The sequence below is a fragment of the Uloborus diversus genome, chromosome 1 (genome assembly GCF_026930045.1).
Source record: "Uloborus diversus isolate 005 chromosome 1, Udiv.v.3.1, whole genome shotgun sequence".
NCBI classification, from domain to species: domain Eukaryota; kingdom Metazoa; phylum Arthropoda; class Arachnida; order Araneae; family Uloboridae; genus Uloborus; species Uloborus diversus.
The window spans coordinates 131,728,114-131,747,757 of NC_072731.1; the positions used below are offsets into that span (position 1 = coordinate 131,728,114).

A 19,644-nucleotide genomic window follows, 5' to 3' on the forward strand; every position below is an offset into this window, starting at 1 on the left:
GAAGTTTTTTTTTTGAATAAAAAGTTGATTATATTCAACCACCATGCTATTATTTCAGTTATTATGAATTCTTATTTATTTTCCCTTATTTATTTAGAAATTTGTGTTTCATTTTTTTACCCTGTGGTGAAATTATCAAGATATCAATGTTCTTTTCCAAATAATCAGTGCTCGCTCGTTTGTAATGTTTTATTTTCATACAGGGAAAACACAGGGAATTTTTTTTCCAAACGTGAGTGGCAACCCTGAGTATGTCCCACAGATTCTCGATTGGATTGAGGTCTGGAATTTGTGGTGGCCAAATCATGTGTTGAAATGATGCATTGTGCTCATCAAACCAAAATGTAACAATAGTAGCATGGTGTACTCAGGCGTTATCGTCTTGGAATACACCACTACCGTCAGGAAAATAAATGTCCATAGATGGCACAACATGATCATCAAAGTCTTAAGGTACTGTACAGACTTCATTTGGATGGTGCGCAATGCAGCCGAGCCTAGTCCAGATGAACAGAAGCAACCACAGATCATTACACTGCCTCCGAAAAAAAGCAAAGTGGGAACGAGACATGTAGGGTCCACTGCTTCATGTGGCTCTCTTCGAACCCTGACGCGTCCGTCATTTTGAAAGAGCGTAAATCTTGACTCATCGGACCACATGACCTTTTCCCAATCATTAAACAGTCCAATTTTTATGATCTTTTGCAAATTGCAGTCTCTTTCTTTGATTAATGGCACTCACAAGTGGCTTCCTTATTGCAACACAGCTTCTTAGTCCCGATTTGTGAAGTTCTCATAGCATTGTGCGCTTGGAAATTGTTTTACTTTCTTCGTTGAAAAGTGCTGTGAGTTGAATGGTCGATTTCTTGCTATTTTTCTTCACTAATCACTTCAAAGAATGCTGGTCACATTCGTCCAGAATGGACTTACGACCACAAAGATGTCACAAACAGGTAGCTTCTCTGCCATCTTTCCACCTTTTAATAATGTGTTGAACAGTTCGCAATCCTATGCCACTAATTTTAAGTATGTCTTTGCATTTTGTCCCACTTTGGTACAGGCCAACAATTTGCCCCTTTTTGAACTCTGTGTTACATCACTTCCTCGAACACAAGTACCGATTCCAGCCATACTTACTTTGAACTAAACAGTCTTTTAGAGCAACGCCCGCATATTAAGCTTGCATTGAGCAAAGATTTATGCAAATATCTGTAATACTCATCGAATCACCTTCTTCCAAAATTGGAACGTTTAACACTCCGTTGGGCGCAACTGATTTATTAGGCACACCTCGAATTCTTTAGTTAGCCACGCCCCCTCAATAGCTCATGGAAAATTGTATATTCATTTTCTCAAATAAACTTATGTTACATTCGAAAATCATGAAAAACTTTTATTTCTCTTCTTTGGTGTTTGTAGTTGACAATTTTTTCGTAAGAAAATGTGAACATGCGTAGAAAAGATCAGTAGATCAAAGTGTGCTTCCCAGGCTCAATGCGCCCGATCGTGTTCTACAACATATTGCGCCCGACGGAGTGTTAAAATTCAATCGCCACTTTTTTTGGACACTTTGTGTATGCAATACATGCTATAATAAAGTTCCTGTATTAAACGAATTTTTTTTTGCTAAACAAGCATTCTACATAGAAACAAAATAAAACAAATAATTGATTAAAGGAATACAAAAATATACTTTTGCTTAAGATTATCTAATTTTGATTTTGGAACAAAGATATGCTAACTTAAAGCTGTCAATTTTATTGTACTTTTTCTTTGAAATATATGGTATTAGTTTTACAGGATTCTTTTCTTTTTGGAGTTGTTTCATGCAATGCAATGAAGAAAAAAAGAGCCTTCTCCCCCTAGCAAATATTGATGTAACTTTGCATTAAAGCAATATATGACTTATCCTTCCAAAACCCAGTCCAATAAAAGTGCTACTTTCAAAGCTCAAGAAGTAGAACTTTTAGGTTCCCAGATATCATTTAACGCATCTTTAGTTACTTTATTCTGCATAAATTGCCTCATGAGTATTCATAAATTGATTTTTCTTTTGATTTTTTAAAAATAATTGTGTACTAATGGTGAATGCTTATTGGTGTTTTTAAATATAGATGATTTATCCTGAGATCACTCACAAAGTTGTCCTATATTTCCTATAAATCCTATATCTTTCAAAAAAGGGCAAAAACCATCCTACATTTTCAATAAAAATCCTATATTTTTGGTACCATATAAGATTTCTTTCTTTATTTCTCTGCATCTTTGATTTGCCAAGTTTTGTTACAACTGTTGCCAGCTTTGAAGAAATACTTCCTAGAGGATCTTCCTAAGCAAAAGAGTTCATTGTTAGGGCTTGATAAGTATGCACTATGCAAGGATCAAGAAAGTTCTAGCAGTCTCTTTACTACAATCCATCTCGCCTTTTCTGATTGGCATCTGGTCATTTGAGGATATACAAAATATTCTTCAGCAAAACAACAAGCTAATACACCTTTTGCTTAACAAGTTGTGTGACCTTTTATTGAAAATTATGCAGCGCTTCATCAAAGAAGAAGTGAACTGGTGAAAAATTGCTTGAGGTAGATCCAATACTGTGTTCCCTTAAAAGTCATCAATGTGGGGTAACAATGCTTGAAAAGCATAGCATGCAATTGAAAATTCTACAAAAGATGTGTTTCTCCTCAATGGCAACAATTTTACTAGGGCTAGGTGAAAAGTTCTCGACCTGACAATGAAAGACTTCTATATTCAATTTAAAGTTGATTTTATTTTTTCTACTATAGTGTAAGAATTAATTTGTTTCCATGAACGCATTTAAAAAAAAATGTTTTTTTTTTAAAAAAGATTTTGTGTTTGCAATTACAGTAGTTATTGATAACTATTGCTTTTGCATTAAGTTAATATCAATAGAAATTTGATTTATGAGTTCTCCCAGCCTTATTGCAGTCTTGGCGTTTAACAATTTCTAGATTCCACAATCCAGAAAATTCTTGAATCTGGTTTTTGGCGTTTCCCGCAGTTTCTCGATGTCACTTATGCTCTAAACGGCTTTAATGAAAGGCCATTTGATTAAAAATTGCATTAGAATGCTACAATATTCATTTATTTCTTTTTCAGTTAAACTAAAGCATGATCACTAAATCGCATGATCACATGATGCACTAAAACATGATAATTAATATCATGAAGTTCTTAGAGACTAATATTCTGTTGCAGTATGGTTTCAGGAAAGGTAAATCCTGTACTATTAATTTATTGCATTTCTACAATAAGGTTACCTCAGCTTTAGATAACAAAAAATGTGTGGATGTTGTTTATATTGATTTTCAAAAAGCTTTTGACAAGGTACCGCATGTTGCTCTTCTCAGCAAGTTAGCTGACATAGGAATAGGAGGAAAAACTTTACTTTGGGTTAGAAATTGGCTCACTGGTTGGAAACAAAGAGTAGTTGTGAGAGGAAATCATTCTAATTGGAGTGATGTTTTAAGTGGGGTTCCTCAGGGATCAGTTTTAGGGCCTCTTATGTTTATTATATTTATGAATGACATCAATGAAAATATTTCTGGAAGCATGAATTGTTTTGCTGATGATGTAAAAGTTATGGGAATTGTCGAAAATGAAGAAAAAGTAAAACAGCTTCAAGAGGATTTAGATCATATTACAAAGTGGGCAGATAAATGGGGTATGGCAGTTAATGTAGGGAAATGTCAAGTGCTACACTTAGGTCATGGAAATAAGCGTATGAAATATCGTTTACAGGGTTCAGTCATAAATCAGGCAGAAAATGTTATGGATCTGGGTATCTTAATAAATCAGGACTTCAAGTTTAGTCAACAGTGCAGTATTGCTAATAACAAAGCCAACAAAATGTTTGGGTTTATCAATAGATCTATTTCAAACAAATCTAAGAAGGTTCTTCTGCCTTTATATAGGAGTTTAGTAAGACCTCATTTGGACTACGCTGTTCAGTTTTGGTCGCCTTATTTGAAGAAATATATTTTTGTATTGGGAAGGGTTCAAAGAAGGGTAACTAAACTAGTAAGGAGACTCTCAGATTTAGATTATGATACCAGACTTAATATGCTTAACATGTATAGCCTGGAGCAAAGGAAAGTCAAAGGGGACATGATTCAGTTATTTAAATTTATCAAAATGAAAGATGTAAATGGATTAAATTTTTGCGGGGAAAGCAGGACAAGGGGTCATTATTTTAAGCTATTTAAATCTCAGGCTAACTTGGAAATTAGGAAAAACTACTACTTTAGCAGGGTCGTGGGCACTTGGAATAGCTTACTGGAAGAGGCGGTAATGAGCAAGGGGGTGGATAGCTTTAAGAGGGCCATTGATCTTCATTGGGGACTAATTAATTGAGTAGGACCAGCCTAGCTGGGCCCAGAGCCTGTTGCTGGTCGTCACATTTGTATTTGTAAAATGTCAGACTTACAAGTGTGTACTTTTTAATTCAGGAAAATATTTCAGAAATTTTGCCACGTGTAATGGATAACCCTTTGAACTTTTTTTTTTGTAAGCATTTTCCTGAGTTATACATGAGTAATATGGTATTCATTAAAAAACTGTTTTTATTCTTTTCAGTATTTGAAAAAAAAGCTTAGTTTTTGAAAAATTGCCGAAAATGCATAATTTTTTGAGCTTAGGAAAATCGGCAAAAAGTTGCTGGTTTTCTGGTTTCACATTTTTTTGGTTTCCAGATAAAAGATTCTGCATTGTATGTATTTGACAGTGGGTCAAAAGAAAAAAAGTACAAGGTTAGTAAAGGTTCATTGGGTTCTTTTCAGCATATAATCAGTAGGTTGTATTTAGTTAATATGAATTTGTTAAGCAATTGCTTGTTTATAGCATGATACATGACTCTCTTATTTTATCGAAAACTGCTTTAGCTCTTATGTGTTAGAACAAATTGTACTCTATGGTATGTACCAGGGTTGGCAAGTTTTTGCCGGGGGCGGAAAAAACCACGATTTTTACCGAAAATAGGTTTTTGCCAAAGTGGCAAAAATAGATGTTGTGTTAACAACTTACGGACAGTTTTTTTTCCTTTTATATAAAAGTAAAAGAATGTAAAGATTTTGATAAAACTTTAATTATTTTTATAGTTTAAACTTACTTTTAAAGTTATGGAGCATTTTCACTTCTAAATTTTTAAACATTAACATAAAATTTCAGTTCGTAGCATCTAAGACAAATAATTAACTTACAATGAAAATGTAATTAGCTTGTTTATTATAGCATTTTTTACAGAATACTAAATATCTATATAAAGTATACTTAATCAAGATAAAACTATAAAATAAAAGTAATTAAAAAGCAAAATACACATTTCTTTAGATTGAAATATCACTTAAATCTTCATATCATAGTCTATACCATCTTCATCAAAACCTATTTGTTGTTTAAGTATGGCATAGCAATAAACTAGTTTCGCGAGAGAAGCAACTGACAAAGGGGTATTTTTGATTGTATAAAAGAAAAATTTGAGAAATATCTCTCTATTGCAGCAGAACTTGCAGGACACATTTGAAGAGTTGCGACTAGTGTGCAGAAATCTTTAGGTACTGCATGTAAATGCATTATTTCTTTAGTGAGGGAAAGTTAATATTTTTCTATATTCAAGTAAATATTCTGTTAATAGTTAAATAGCTTAAAAATCTTAGTGGGATAAAGAAAAAAGTGATTAACTAAATGTATGTATATATATATATATATATATATATATATATAATTAGAATGCAATCTTTTTATTAATTTACTATGCTTAACCCTTTCAGACATGGCGTCCGGTATACCGGACATGAACTTTAAACAGCTGCTAATCATTTATTGAATAAGTTACTTGATTTTTTCGTAGTTGACTCTTCACAGTCTGATTATTATTATCTGTACAAGAATGTTTCATTTTGAATTGACAACATAAAGAAATAGGGGTTAAGAGAATGGGATTTGCCTATTTTTCCAACCACGGATTCTCGTCGCAAAAGCGAGTGTTTTTTTATGACTTAAAAAAAAAATATATAATCTTATATTAATCATTTCAAATGCTTACATTATGTCTTATTATTGTTGAGAGAATATTTTAAAAACATGTTTGTTTGATGTCTCTCATCGTTTTATTATCTGAAATATGTATTTCTATAACATATGTCCAAATTATTGGACGTGTCATAACTCTTTTAATTCCTCACCTATAAACTTGAAATTTTGTCTATAAGATACTCTTTACCATAGTAGACTGTCTACCTAATAAAAACACTTTTGGATAAGTATTTTAAAATTCCGTCTGAAAGGGTTAAGTAAACCATTCTTTGTTTTAGCATTGAAGGAATTGGCTCATTCTGAAAAAATTGTTTTAGCAAACATTTAAAATCTTAAGTTTTGCAATCCCAACATTTCTTTTTTATTTATTTTTCACCTTATAAATTAGAAGTAACATGGAGAGACATAATTAAAATATTAAAGTGCATTATTTATATTATATTGTCACTATTTCTTGATTAACAATATAATGCTACTTTATTTGCAATTAGGTTTTTGCCGTTTTTTCCATTTTTGCCGGTGTTTTCCATTTTTGCCATGGTTTTTTCCACTGTCCCGGCAAAAATACCTTTTTGCCAGCAAAAAACCCAACCCTGGTATGTACTGTATGGTGTAAGGGTAGGAAGTTAAAAATTTCTTGTTTCTAGTTCTGACTACAACTAATTACATGTATAGTTCCTAGTATACAAAAACTTTCCCACTCGAGTCTGCAATTCCCGCCTGACAATTTCGTACTTTATTGAACATATTTGTTTACGTTTCCCAAAATCCATTTTGCAGGAAAATAAGAAATTTTGTGCCTCTAATCTAATTGCTTTTAAAAATTTGTATTTCTGTTTTAATTTAATAGCTTAAAGTACCCTGTCATAATGATCCTGGACATTGGATTCCGGAATTACGACTTTCACGACATGATGTTGGATGCTCTTGGGCTAAAGATGGTTATCCTAAAGATGAAAAGGTGCGTTTAATTTTTCTTATTGCTCTTTTTATAAGCCAATACTGTTATTTCAATTTAAAAAAATTTTGCTTTACTTCTCTTTATTTTTATTTATTCATTATTTTCCTGTGCTGGGGCTATCAGGATATTTATGTTTCCTGTCAGCGTTCGCTCGTTGTTAGTAATGCTGCATATTCATACAGAGGAAACTCAGGGACCTCCCAGAAATAAGTGGCAACCCAGATCATGGAATTTTTATTGCTTTATTTTTATAATATTTTCTTTTCTTTTTTCTTTTTTTTTATTGAGAAATGTTGAGAGTTATGTAAATTTAAGAATTTTTTTTCATTATTTGTTGAAGCCTTTCCCCAAGTTTTGGTAATTATATATTGGCGTAAGTATATTAGGTTATTAATTTTAGAGGCAACTTTTTCAAATGACTGTGTTTGAGATTTCTATCTTGTTACATCCTGCTAATATTTCAATTATTTGAAAGGATGGGTGCAAGACCTTCCGTCTCAGGACGGATTTCCGTCTTGGACAAAATTTCCGAGACGGAGGGCGGGACGGAAAGAAATTCGATGACTGTCCTTCAGTTTTTACTAAAAAAAAGAAAAGAAAAATGGAGTGTTTAAAAAATATGTTTTTTAATTACTGTACCGTTCCATAACCACGTCAATTTCACATCAACATTCTCCCGCTTTTCCGCCATGGGCTTGTTTTGTTTGCAACGTCCTTTTGGAGGAGTAACTTTTAGACTCGCGCCGTTTGACTTTTTTTAGGTAACTCTGTTATTTCCAACTCACTGCATTGCATACCGCGGTGTTGCTCGCTATTCTCGCTAATTTTTCGAATCAATCGCCTTTTATCTCTATTTTTCACTTGCTATTTTCGATCATCCTTTCTTTTTTTTTTCACATTTGCGTTTTTTTTTTTTTTTTTTGCAAACTTTACATGCATAAATTTAAAATATTCTAATACTTGAGGAATCACAAAATTCCAATGACTTTCAATCTAACAATCGCTAGAATGGAAATAGGAAGGCGGGGGAGAGAAATAGAGAGAGAAAGGAAACGGAAAAAAAAACGGCAGCAGGAGTTTGAGAAAAAATGCTGCTCTTGCAAAGAGGGTAAGTCTGCAAATTCCCACAATATTGAGGTCTTAAAACATTTATATTTTGGAGAATCTAAGAGGGGGGGAGGGAGCTACTCAAGGGGCCCCAGAACAAAAAATCGAAAAACTTAATTGTAAGCCATTTTTGAAACTAAGGGGTGGTTCGGAATTTCTCCTCTGCAATCTCTAAAAAGAAAAGATCAAAAATCTTTAGGCTGTCTTTAATGATGTAGAGTGGGGAGGGTGAGGTTTAAAAAAAATTGGAAACTGGTGTCTTAAAAACACTAAGGCAATCTTTGGTGAATTTATGAGAGATGGTTTCGGTGTTCTAACCTGAAAATGTTTTGTAGCTGACGTATTAATAACTATTTGAGGCTATACTTAAATGACTCAAGACAAAGGGTATTTGAGACGCTCTCCCGAAAAGTGTTTATAATTGAAGTCTTAAAACTTTTAGGCTGTCTTTGGCAATGTCAAGAGGAAGGGGGGGGGGGGCTCTCTTTAGGCGAAATTCCGAAACTGGAGTCTTAAAAGCGCAACTTTAGACCATCTATAATGAACATAGAGGCAGACGGTGGGGTTCGGATCCCCCTCCCCCTTCAAAGCTGAAATACTCAGAACTCTGCTTTAGGTAATCTTTGGGGGACTCAAAAAGAGGGAAAAGAGGGAATTCATAGGCTTTCTCTCAATAAATTTTAGAAATTAAATTCTTAAAACTTCGGTGATGAAAAGGGGAAACCGCAAATTTAAATCAAATTTAGTGAACTGAGGGGAAAGAGTTCGGGGGGGGGGGGGGGTGTCTCTCTCTCCCTGAAAATTTCTCAATGCGGAAGTATTGAAATACTATTTTGGATATTTTTGAGTGAGTTAAGAGTGAGGGAACTCGGGGGGGGGGGGGGGGGGGGGCTTTCTCGAAACATTTTCGAAATTGCAGTCATAAAACTTTGGGTTGTCTTTGGCGATGTGGGAAGGGGAGTTGCTCATTCAATAGAAAAATATAAAAAAGAACTTTATCTTTTAAATACTTACACTACCTTTAGTGTGCATGCTTCACACATGGAGAGGGGGGTATTCCGCCGCGCAGCCCGAAAAATTTCGTTTCTGAAATTCTAAGAATTCTGTTTTGCGCTATTATTGGATGACTTAAGTGGGAAGGGAGTAGGAAGCTTCTGTCAAAAAGTTTCTGAAATTAAAGTATTAAAACTTTTAGGCGGTCATAAGTCATGTATACAGGTAAAGAGGGTACTGTTCCTTGAAAAAAAATTTAGAAACTGAAGCCTGAAATTAAGGGCGTTTGTGTTGAACTTAGAGAAAGGGGTTCGGGAATTCTCTCCTGAAAATTTTTTGATAATGAAATATTTAAAACTCTTCTTTAGGCTGTAACCTTTTGAGGGATATGATTCGGAGACCCTCCCTGGGGTGAGGAATCAGGTCCCCTATTGTTTTTTTTTTTTTAATTAAGGAATATTGGATAGTGTTCCTCGTTTAAAAAATATATCTACTTCCCTGCAGCTGTTTTTTTTTATTGCTAAATTTACCACCTGTTAACTTATAAAAGAATCCTTTTCACCATAATCGTCCATACCCTTCCCCCTCCTTTCCTTCTTTTCTGGATTGTTCACGCTATCTTGGGTAGATTTTCCGGTCAGAATTGATTTATGTTGCAACAATGAAAATCTTATGTCCCAAGCGATTTTATTGCTGCAATACAAATGTTTACGATTGGCAAATAGCTAATGGTGGGGAGCTCCGAACGCTTTTACCCCTAACATCATCCAACATAGTCTAAAATTGCGTTTCTGGAACTTCAATTTCAAAATATTGCCGAAGGAGAGTGCTTCATCCCTTCAAATGCATTCAAAAAGCGTGTAAATGTTATGAAAGTTGGAGTACAATTTCGTTTTTAAAGCTTCAATTTCAAAATCTTCGAAGCTTCAATTTTGAGGAAAGCCAGCGCCCCCCTCTTTCCTCACTCTTTCTCCAATATTTTTGAAGATTGCCCAATATTGTGATTTTAGGACTATCAGTTTGAAAAATTTGATGTGAGAGAGTCCCTGAACCCCTCCTTTCCTTGAACTTTGCCAAAATGGCCTACCATTGCATTTTTTGGACTTCAATTTAAAAAAATTTCTGGGGGAGATACCCCAGACCCCCCGTTATTGGCGGTTTTTAGTTTTTTTGGATTACAATATCAAAATGCTTAAATATTACAATTTCAACTGGGTCCATGTTAGAAAAAACGAAAGCTTAAAATTCAGATTAAACACGGATTCTAAAACTGCCATTGTTAAAATCTAAAACACTTATACTCATAAAAATTTCCTTAAGCACGCATGTGGGAGGGGGGGGGGGAGCTCAAAAATTTTTTCCGTCTTGAACATATCACCAAACTTGCACCCATGGATGAAAGTGATTTTGGTGCATGCGGAAAACTAATTTTGTTATCTATTCTGATAATTTGTTTTTCAGATTTATATATTGGTAACTGTACATTTTTTGAAAAACTACTTGTTTTTAAAATGATACGCACTTAATTTCTTAATCCTTTTATTTGTTTTTAAAGTAAAATATTTATTTAAAAAACCTCCTTAAATTGAGAAAAAAGAAAAAAAGAAGGCTTTTAAACTGTCTTAATGATTCCCTCTTTGCCAGTAAATTTATTATATTAGTATTGACACAAATTTGAAGATGCTTCTATTCCCCAAATCCATTTTTGAGTTAATACTTTTATTCAGTATTTTAGTGATTGAAAGAATATAATTGTGTGATATTTTGGAGATTTTTGTGAGAAAAAAGTTTACATTTAGATTTTTAACTGTTGAATATATTTGAATTTTTGCCTGATATAAATTTTTTTCCAGGAGGAAAAAGGGAAATTTGCATTAATTTCTTCTTTACAAAATAAAGAAAATTCATAAGAATATTTTGCTTTCTCACAGGGTTCATGGGTTTAAATCAGCTTCATTTAAATCACAATTTAAATCACGATTTAAATTAAGTGATTTTTAAAAAAAAGTGGTTGATTTAAATTGATTGATTTTAATCAAGTGATATTTTAACAAAGTCATTGATTAAAACCAGTTAATTTTACTTTTATAAATTAAATTTGCATTTTAAAAATGTGTTGATCTAAATTTGACTATATTGCCTTGTAAATCTTAACTTCAACTGGCAAAACTACATAGGTGCCTGTTTCTGTGCGTGTAACAGGTTTTCAGAATCTGCAATATTGCTTTTTTGCTCAAAAGATAGTTCACAACAAAATAAGAATTTGCAGTTTTTCTTATACACCATGACTAATATACAGGGTTCGTACGGGTCATGGAAATCCTGGAAAGTCATGGAAAAAAAATAAACGAATTTCAGACCTGGAAAAGTCATGGAAAATTAATACTTTCATTAAAAGTCATGGAAATTTATTTCAAGTCATGGAAAAATGTCTTCGGTAGTAAGAAAATAACAACAGCTAATGAAGCGCTAAAAATATTGAGTGATTTAGTAATATTGCATGTAAATTGAACGATCTCAAAAACAAATCCGATTTTTGGAATCCAATTTCATCTGCTTCTGTAACAGCCGCTCGCCTATTTTCATAATGTGATTTTACTACTGAGGCATCACTAATTTTGTATTCACCATCATTTTCAGCACTTCTTATATTTTATATTTTGTAGTAGTAGACATGCACGTTCTTAATTTTGCCACGCCCCTTCAAAAAGTGCAATTAAATTGCACGCGAGTTCATTTCAACACCTTGTAAAAATTCATTAATAATTTCATCAAAATTTATCTCAATATGTTGAAGGTTCTAGAAATTGAAGACTTTAGTCAGGCAATAGGACATGAAAATAGGGGAATTATAATCTTCTAAAACAGTGATGCCCAATATACAGCTCGCAAAACTGATTATTGTGTGGCCAGCTGAAATATCTGGTTTAGAAAAATGAATTTACTGAAAAACGTGGCTTTACTTTAATGAACAAATATACGGTCAAGTTACATGGGTGAGTTGTGCACTATTAACACCAAAGGGCAATATTTTATGAAGTGAATTTATTATTGGAAACTTAGTAATAATGACTCACTCAATTTTTCTCCCATTATTGCTACTCTGCCTTGTTTATTAAATATGTTTTAGACACTTAAACAGTGTATATTACATTTCATTATATTTTTACTTTACTTGGATTTATATGCTAAATACAAACAAGAATAATTGATTAGTTTCTGCTGTGCACTTATTTTTTTTTTCATTCACAAGTAAGTGCTCCAATGAGGTAGTGGCATTCACTAAAAAGTTTTTCTAAAGCCTATTTCCGAAAATAAGCAAGTTTGACATTAAATAGTACTATTCTCTTCGTGTAATAAGGTCATGAAAATTTTTTTGAAGTCATGAAAAAGTCTTGGAAAAGTCATGGAATTTTTTTATCCAAATTGAGTATGAACCCTGAATATAGTTAAAAAAAGTAATTGTTCAACATATTATTTTACACTAAAAACGTACATGATGATGGAAACCTTATCTTTTAGCAAAACATGAAACAAAATCACATCTTATCTAAACATAATATATTTATAAATCTTAAAAATTTATTGAACATGTTTAAAGAACTTATCCTAATTTTAAGCTGAGCTGAATGGATTCATTAATTCAGATTGCTTTATTATCAAGGTTTTTTGCCTTCTTCACTCCAATTGAACAATTGAATCTATTTCATAACTTTTATTGACTTCAAGCTGAAAAACCGAAAACTGTTAAATTTTAAGAATTTTTCTTCTAAAACATTCCAGAATTATAAAAATAATGTAAAGTAATTAATATCTAAACATTTTTGAAGATTTAAAAACCATCAAAAAAAATCTGATTTAAATCAAAAAACCTGATTTAAATTTAAAAAATTCCAACTTTTTTGATAAAAAAAAAATAAATAAATAAAATCACGAAACCTGCTTTCTCACAACATGGGAACCCAAAAATAAAATCTGGATCAACCTCTACATATTCCTATTTTCCTTTAAAAAAATATTCTTTATGCATTTATGTATTTATTTATTTTTCCAGGATAAACAACCTCCAAGTTCACAGTTTTTTTATGAACAGTGTTCTTCTATTTTTTCAATTAATCTTGGTAAGTTTACTTCAATGTATAATTTTTCAAAATTTTCCTTTATCAAAAGTTTTGTGAAAGTTTCTTTGTATGTTTTGTGAAATTAGCTAATTTATGAAGAACTTGGGACAGTGGTGTCAATGGACAATTCTCAGGTCCTTATTTGATTTTCTCTGTTTTGTTTTGCATTACAAGTTTTCCATTTTCAGTAAAACCTCTCTGAGTGGCCACTTATTCTTAAATTCAATTAAATTATTAATTGAAGATCTTGTAAATTTTGATTCTCAACCCACTACAACAGTCACACCATTAAAAAAAAAGGTTTTTCCATTAAAATTTTGACCTCTTGCCCCAGAGCAGAGGAAATTAACCAAGAGATAGGAAACTTTGCAAAATAATTAGTGTTAGGAGTTTACAAAATTAAAGACAGGCCTTTTATTTCAAATATTTTCAAAGGGCGTGAACTCCATGAAATTTTATCGGAAAACCACGTCCACAAAAACATTAGTTTTTTTTAAGTTAGGGGGGACATTAATCCCCTTCCACTTAATCCTTTTAAATGACAGACCTGGTTCAAGGGGTGGTCTGGCATTGTCTTTTAGTTGATTAAAGTTTCGAAGCATTGTAGCTTATTTGGTATGTTGCTACTTTGTTTAAAATTCTCAAAATTCAGGTCTCTCGTCAGAGCAGAAATAATTAACTCAGAGGCTTGAAATTTTATGTTGTAGTTTCTGTTAAAAATTAGGAAATTTCGACACTAAAGCTTAATGTTCTACATGTTTTGTAAATATTCTCTTTATTTGATTTTTTTCTTAAAATCTTAAAAATGTAAGTCTCTTGACAGAACAGAAGACATTAACTCAAAATCACAAAACTTAGCATAGTAATTTAGTGTTAGGGAGACCCAAATTGTCTGCACTAAGATAAAGTACTCTGCAGAATTTTGATTTTTCTTGGCCCACTAATATCGTTTTTACCTATTTTGTGGATTATCTGTAGATTAGCTTATCCAGGATTACTGTGCCACACTATTCTGTGGATAACCGGGAGTTTAATAATAATAATGCTGACACAGAAAGAAAATTCTACTTAAACTGAGTTTATTATAAGTATTATAAATTGCAATAAAAATAGATTTCTGTTGTCTTATTTAATATATTGCTTTACTTTTGTAGATAAAAAAATCCAAGAAAATGTGTTATCGAAGTTTGGACTCTTAATTAATGGTATGTTTTTGCTCAAGAACTTTTGCTCTTACAATTTCCTACTTACTTTATTTAATTGTAAACATTGTTTCAAAAAGTAGTAAAAAAGAACTATATTGTTCTTAAGATACATTCTAAACAGACTTTTTAAATTGTAAAACATGAATAAAATTGGTGCTTATGTTATTGTAAATTCTATTTTTAAATTGTGGTGAAAATATATCAATGTAAATCTTTTAATTTAAGAAATACATTTTAGGAATTTAAAAGTAATACATACATACATCTTACTATATTTTCAAGAGGAAAACAGCTTTTCCAAAGTAATTATGCTAAAGATATGTCATGTGTGTATTTTATTTATTTTAAAACATGTTTTAAATTAAATTAAATTTCTACTCTGTTTTGTTTTAAAAATAGATCATAGTTTAATATTTTATAATCATGCCTTAGAAATATATAATATTTTACTCATTTTTTTTTCAGTTGCCAGGTATAATTTGGATGATCTGATAATCTGAATTTGATTTTGTATCCTCTTTTAAACACATATCCTTTTATGTACAATTTTGCTGCCTACAGTTTTCTGTTTTTTTTTTCGCTTTTTCCATTGTGTGGAAATGATTTTGTGATCAAAATTATTTTCTTAGGTAGCTTGGTTGAATTTTTAGATGTTGCAAAATTTTATGGGTTGTACAGGAGGTTTATAAATCCTTCCACTGATAAAAGAAAATTTATTTGAATAAACTGTTTGATTTGTGCATAATTAAAAAAATTTTGATCCTTATCTCATCAAGTTTCTTTTCCCCATCGGTACAATATTCAATTTTGACTTAAGTGATGTAGGTGGCGCAAATGTCGAAAACTGAAAATAGTATCTATGAAAAAAAAAAAAAAAAATCTGCCTTCCTGTTTGACCTGATTTCCATTGAAAAACACCTGTAGGGTTTTGTCATTGACAAAAGGTTTGTACGCTGGTTCCAAATATTGCATCCATTATACTTCCTTTAAGAAAGTATAATGGATGCAATGGGTTACCACCAATATGATAGTTAATATCTGCCTCCAAGAGGGGGTTAAGGGGGGTTTTAGGGTTCAACCTGCCAGAACCACTTGTTTTTTTAACACCTGCTGGCAATCCTAATTTGGGTTTATATCCTTGTAAGTCAGAACTTGAAAAGGTGCACACCAATAGTGAATTAATGTTCGAGGAAACTTTTTAAAAAAGGGGAAGAAAATTAAAAAAAAAAGTTTAAATCAGAAGTAGTTTTTTTTATAATGAATTTTCCTTATCAGTACTATACTTTATGAACACCCTGTACATTAAAATATTTACACTAGAATTCAAGATCAAAATGTAAAAGTGTATCCCTAAAATAAATATAAATTCCCATAAAACTAGATGTTTTTAAGGAGGTAGAAATATCTAAGGGGCCGTCCATTAATCACGTGAGGCTCGAAAGGGGGGGAGGGGTCCAGAAAAAAACAAGAAACATCACATAGGGGGAGGGAGGATTGTAGTAATATATCACATGAATTTGTTTTGTCGACAAACGCACAATGCTCAACCGAAAGCGGCTTGTAGTGTGTGACTTTGATTCGTCACCGCGGTGTTGCCAAACAAGCGAAGTGAAGTTCTCGATCGCGAGCCGTGACAAATATCCACCTGACTTCATTATTCTGTTGTTTTGGCACTGAATACACGCGTAAATTGTTTAACCTCGTATGTTTGCACTAAAACAATGTCTAAACTAGGTGATCTGTATAAAGACCTATTTGCAGAATATAAGATAGGGAAAAAAACCTGGTGTAGCTCAAAAAAGAATTTAAGGAATTGTGGGCTAATGCGAAACAAAAATATACTACAAAAGAATTTATGATGTGGGCAAATGATCTTTTACTAGATTACGGTCAAAAGCACCAAGCAAAGAAATCTTCCAATATTCTCTTTTATTGTTCTAATACTAAAAAGGTAAGTTAAAATGTGTATGTATTAACTATATCTTTTTATGAACATTGTTCTAATAATAAGAATTCACTTATAGTTTTTTTTTGCAGTAGATGTTATTGTTAAATCTTACGGTTTTTCATAACATTGAGAAAATGAATATACTTATTCCATAAATAAAATATGCAAAGCGTACCTACCTACTTTTAAGTATTTAAATCCAAACATATTCTATTTATTTTTACATATAAAAAGGTTATTAAATTAATCTCTTGGTTTTTAATCTTTATGAATAATATTTTAAATTCCGTTAAAAAAGCAGTGCTAAAAAGCAGAACGTGATTAAGTGAAGGTACCTATTGGCTACTTTTCACTGCTCGCAGGACTTTAAAAAAGCAGGTATTTTGACCTGACAATCTACAAGGCATGGGTTTATTAAATTAACATTGTTACGGTTGTAAGTGGGTGATTCTCCACAGTACTAACAGTATTATGTCCCAGGAGCCTAACACAAGGATTGTTTGACGTAGAATTTTTATTATTTTTTTTAATAGTTAGAAATAACTTTTCTGGTGTTATTTTTCCATTATTATGTTAATTGGGTTATTATTCCATTATTATTAAAACAATAACTCATTTATTTTTCCCTACAAAATTTTTGAACAGCCATAAAGTCGCTCTTTTGGCGTGTCCCTATTCATTTCTCAAATATACTTAAATTATTTAAAAAAATTATATCAACATTTCACTAACTTAATTTTTAGTACAAAATTATGCATACTTGTAGGTGTAATATAACATTCTTTAAATAAATTTAATTATTTAAATAATCAAGATACATCATTTTGAAGATTGTCCCCGGGTTTTCACGTCACTCTCCTGTCCTAAAAATGAGTTCAGTTATTGTAGATTAAAAAAAAAGAAATTTTAAAATCTGCTGTTCTACAATACTGTATATTGTTGCCATTTTGTTGGATTCCTAGAATATTTTGTTAATGTGATCTGTCTTCTGTTTTCATTAAAATTTTGAAGTTCAAAAATGGGGTATGTAACATTTTTGCTGTCACTCCCCTGGGAACACATTTGTGTTTCAAATAAAAGAAAATTTTTATTTTACTCATAGTGTGAAGTTGAACTAAGAGGTTAGAGTACAAAAATAAGATGATACTTATACTTGTATTTTATAAATATTTAAAAAGAGTAATAAAATTTTTCGTAGGCACTAAAAATACACATGATATAGTGGAGGAGGGGGGGGGGGGTGTCTTCAACCTCTCCATGTATCACCAAGGGGAAGGGAGGGGTTGAAAATGCCCCAAAAAATCACATGATTAATGGACGTCCCCTAATATGATGTTAATTATACTCAATTTTTATTATTGTCAGGAGACAAAGAAAATTTGTCTTTTGGTCTCCTCCCCCCCCCATAATGACTTATGAGGGAGCATTAAGATTTAAAGAAAACATTTTTTACTCTAAAGATCTCAGCCATGAGACTTTTTTTTGCATTGAACTATCAGCATTCAAAACCCTATGAAGAAATTTGATAAATAATTCAAGGATAAGAAAAAAAAAACACGTTGGTTCAAGGGACGAGTAACTACCAGATTTCATCGGTCTGTAAACACTTTTAGTGGTCCATTCTTGCACCCTGGTTTTAAATAAGGAAAAATCAAAGAAAAATATGTGAAGTACAATTTTTTGATGTGACAAACAGAGTGGTTATTTGATCTTGAGTTTGCGTTGATAAGACTTCTACACTAACAAAAATAAATAACTTTTATATCACAATGTAATAAATATTGATGTTAAAACTTTGAAATGTAGAGCCCACAACATTCAAATGCTGTGAAATGGCCTACTGAAGACAAATAAGCTGCCTGTTGCTAACATAATATCAGTATTGAAGGTCTGTGTGGGGCAGAATGTGTAATCATTCAATACGTTCTTGGTGATCATTGTATGTCTTCTTGCAAAGCAGACTTGAACATTGTAAATAAAAGTGCAAACTTTTTCTCAAACATTTCAAATTATTGAAACATAATTTCTAAAGGTTTGACAGAATGATTTTGAAATTGTTTTATCTTAACTGTTTTCTTTTTACCTTAAAGGCACATTTTGTTTTCAAGAATCCATTGGAAACAATTTGGAGCCTAAGACTAACAGGATAGAGTGATATGAGTGATGTTGGGTACCGTAAAGTAGGCTGGTTTAATACTGGGCATCTGTTTTAAATTAAACTTTTCTCTATCTTTTGAAGTATCAATTGCTAAATTAATTATACTTATTGGTGTTTTTGTAAGGTTAACTAATTGATCAAACTGGTTTTATGAACAAATAAATCCTCTTTTACAACATACTTTATTATACTTAGATACATAAAGTATTAACTTTCTTAAATATTATGTGTTGTCTTAGTGCAAAATTTTCCGAAGCAATAGCCTAGACTCAAAGACTGCTTGCCACATGTTTGAGGCGTTTGTTCTTTCAAACCTTCTACAGTGAAACCTAGTTATATTAATACTGTCTATAACAATAAACCGGTTTATAATGATATTTTTCTTGCTCTTAGCAAAATGTCCGCATAAATGATCAAACTGTCCATAACAGTAACATGTCTATAACAATATTTTTTTAGGTCCCAACAGTATCGTTTTGTAGATAAGTTTTACTGTATCAAGTTCGTTTTGTTGTTCTTAATGTTGGTGTTAAATGACTTGATATTTTGTTGTTTTTTTGAACATTTTAATTACCCAACTATTAATAAATAGTTGGTAAAAGTTGCTTTTGAATAATAAATTTGTTGTTATTATAATTTCTATTTTTATTTTAATTCTACTGGAATTGTTTTGGAATTTGCTGTAAAATTTGGTTCCTTTTTTTTCCCCAGAATGCATTTGCATAACAGGTCTACAACTCTCAACCTCATCTAGAATATTTTGTATCGCTTCCATATAACGCAGATAAGATTAAATGAACCTATATCCGCGGTTTTTGACTTTAAGAGCCATGTATACTACTGCAGAAAATTGTTGCACTAAAGGGCAGGTGCAGTCTCACAGACCACTTCTAAGAATGCAATGAAATTTAAACCATATGCACTTGCCTAAAGTTACTGATAAGCAAAGGGGTGTTCAAGGTCACAAAACAAAAAGCTATTGGGAAAACCAATCATTCGGACTAAAAATGAAATAGGGGTGATCGGATGAACTTTTGAGCAGTCTGTGAGACTGTACCTCCCCAGGGCCCGATCTAGCCAAAGTGATGCCCAGGTCC

General features: G+C 32.0%; 1 protein-coding gene across 1 annotated transcript in view; it reads left to right on the top strand.

The window, feature by feature from the left end:
* LOC129232178 (U11/U12 small nuclear ribonucleoprotein 48 kDa protein-like) overlaps window positions 1-19,644 on the top strand; it is a 41,066-nt gene that overhangs the window by 2,052 nt on the left and 19,370 nt on the right. The window contains exons 2-4 of the mRNA XM_054866421.1: window positions 6,905-7,015; window positions 13,170-13,236; window positions 14,391-14,441. Of these exons, the coding sequence (XP_054722396.1) occupies window positions 6,905-7,015; window positions 13,170-13,236; window positions 14,391-14,441 (229 nt within the window). The remainder of the gene's footprint in view (window positions 1-6,904; window positions 7,016-13,169; window positions 13,237-14,390; window positions 14,442-19,644) is intronic.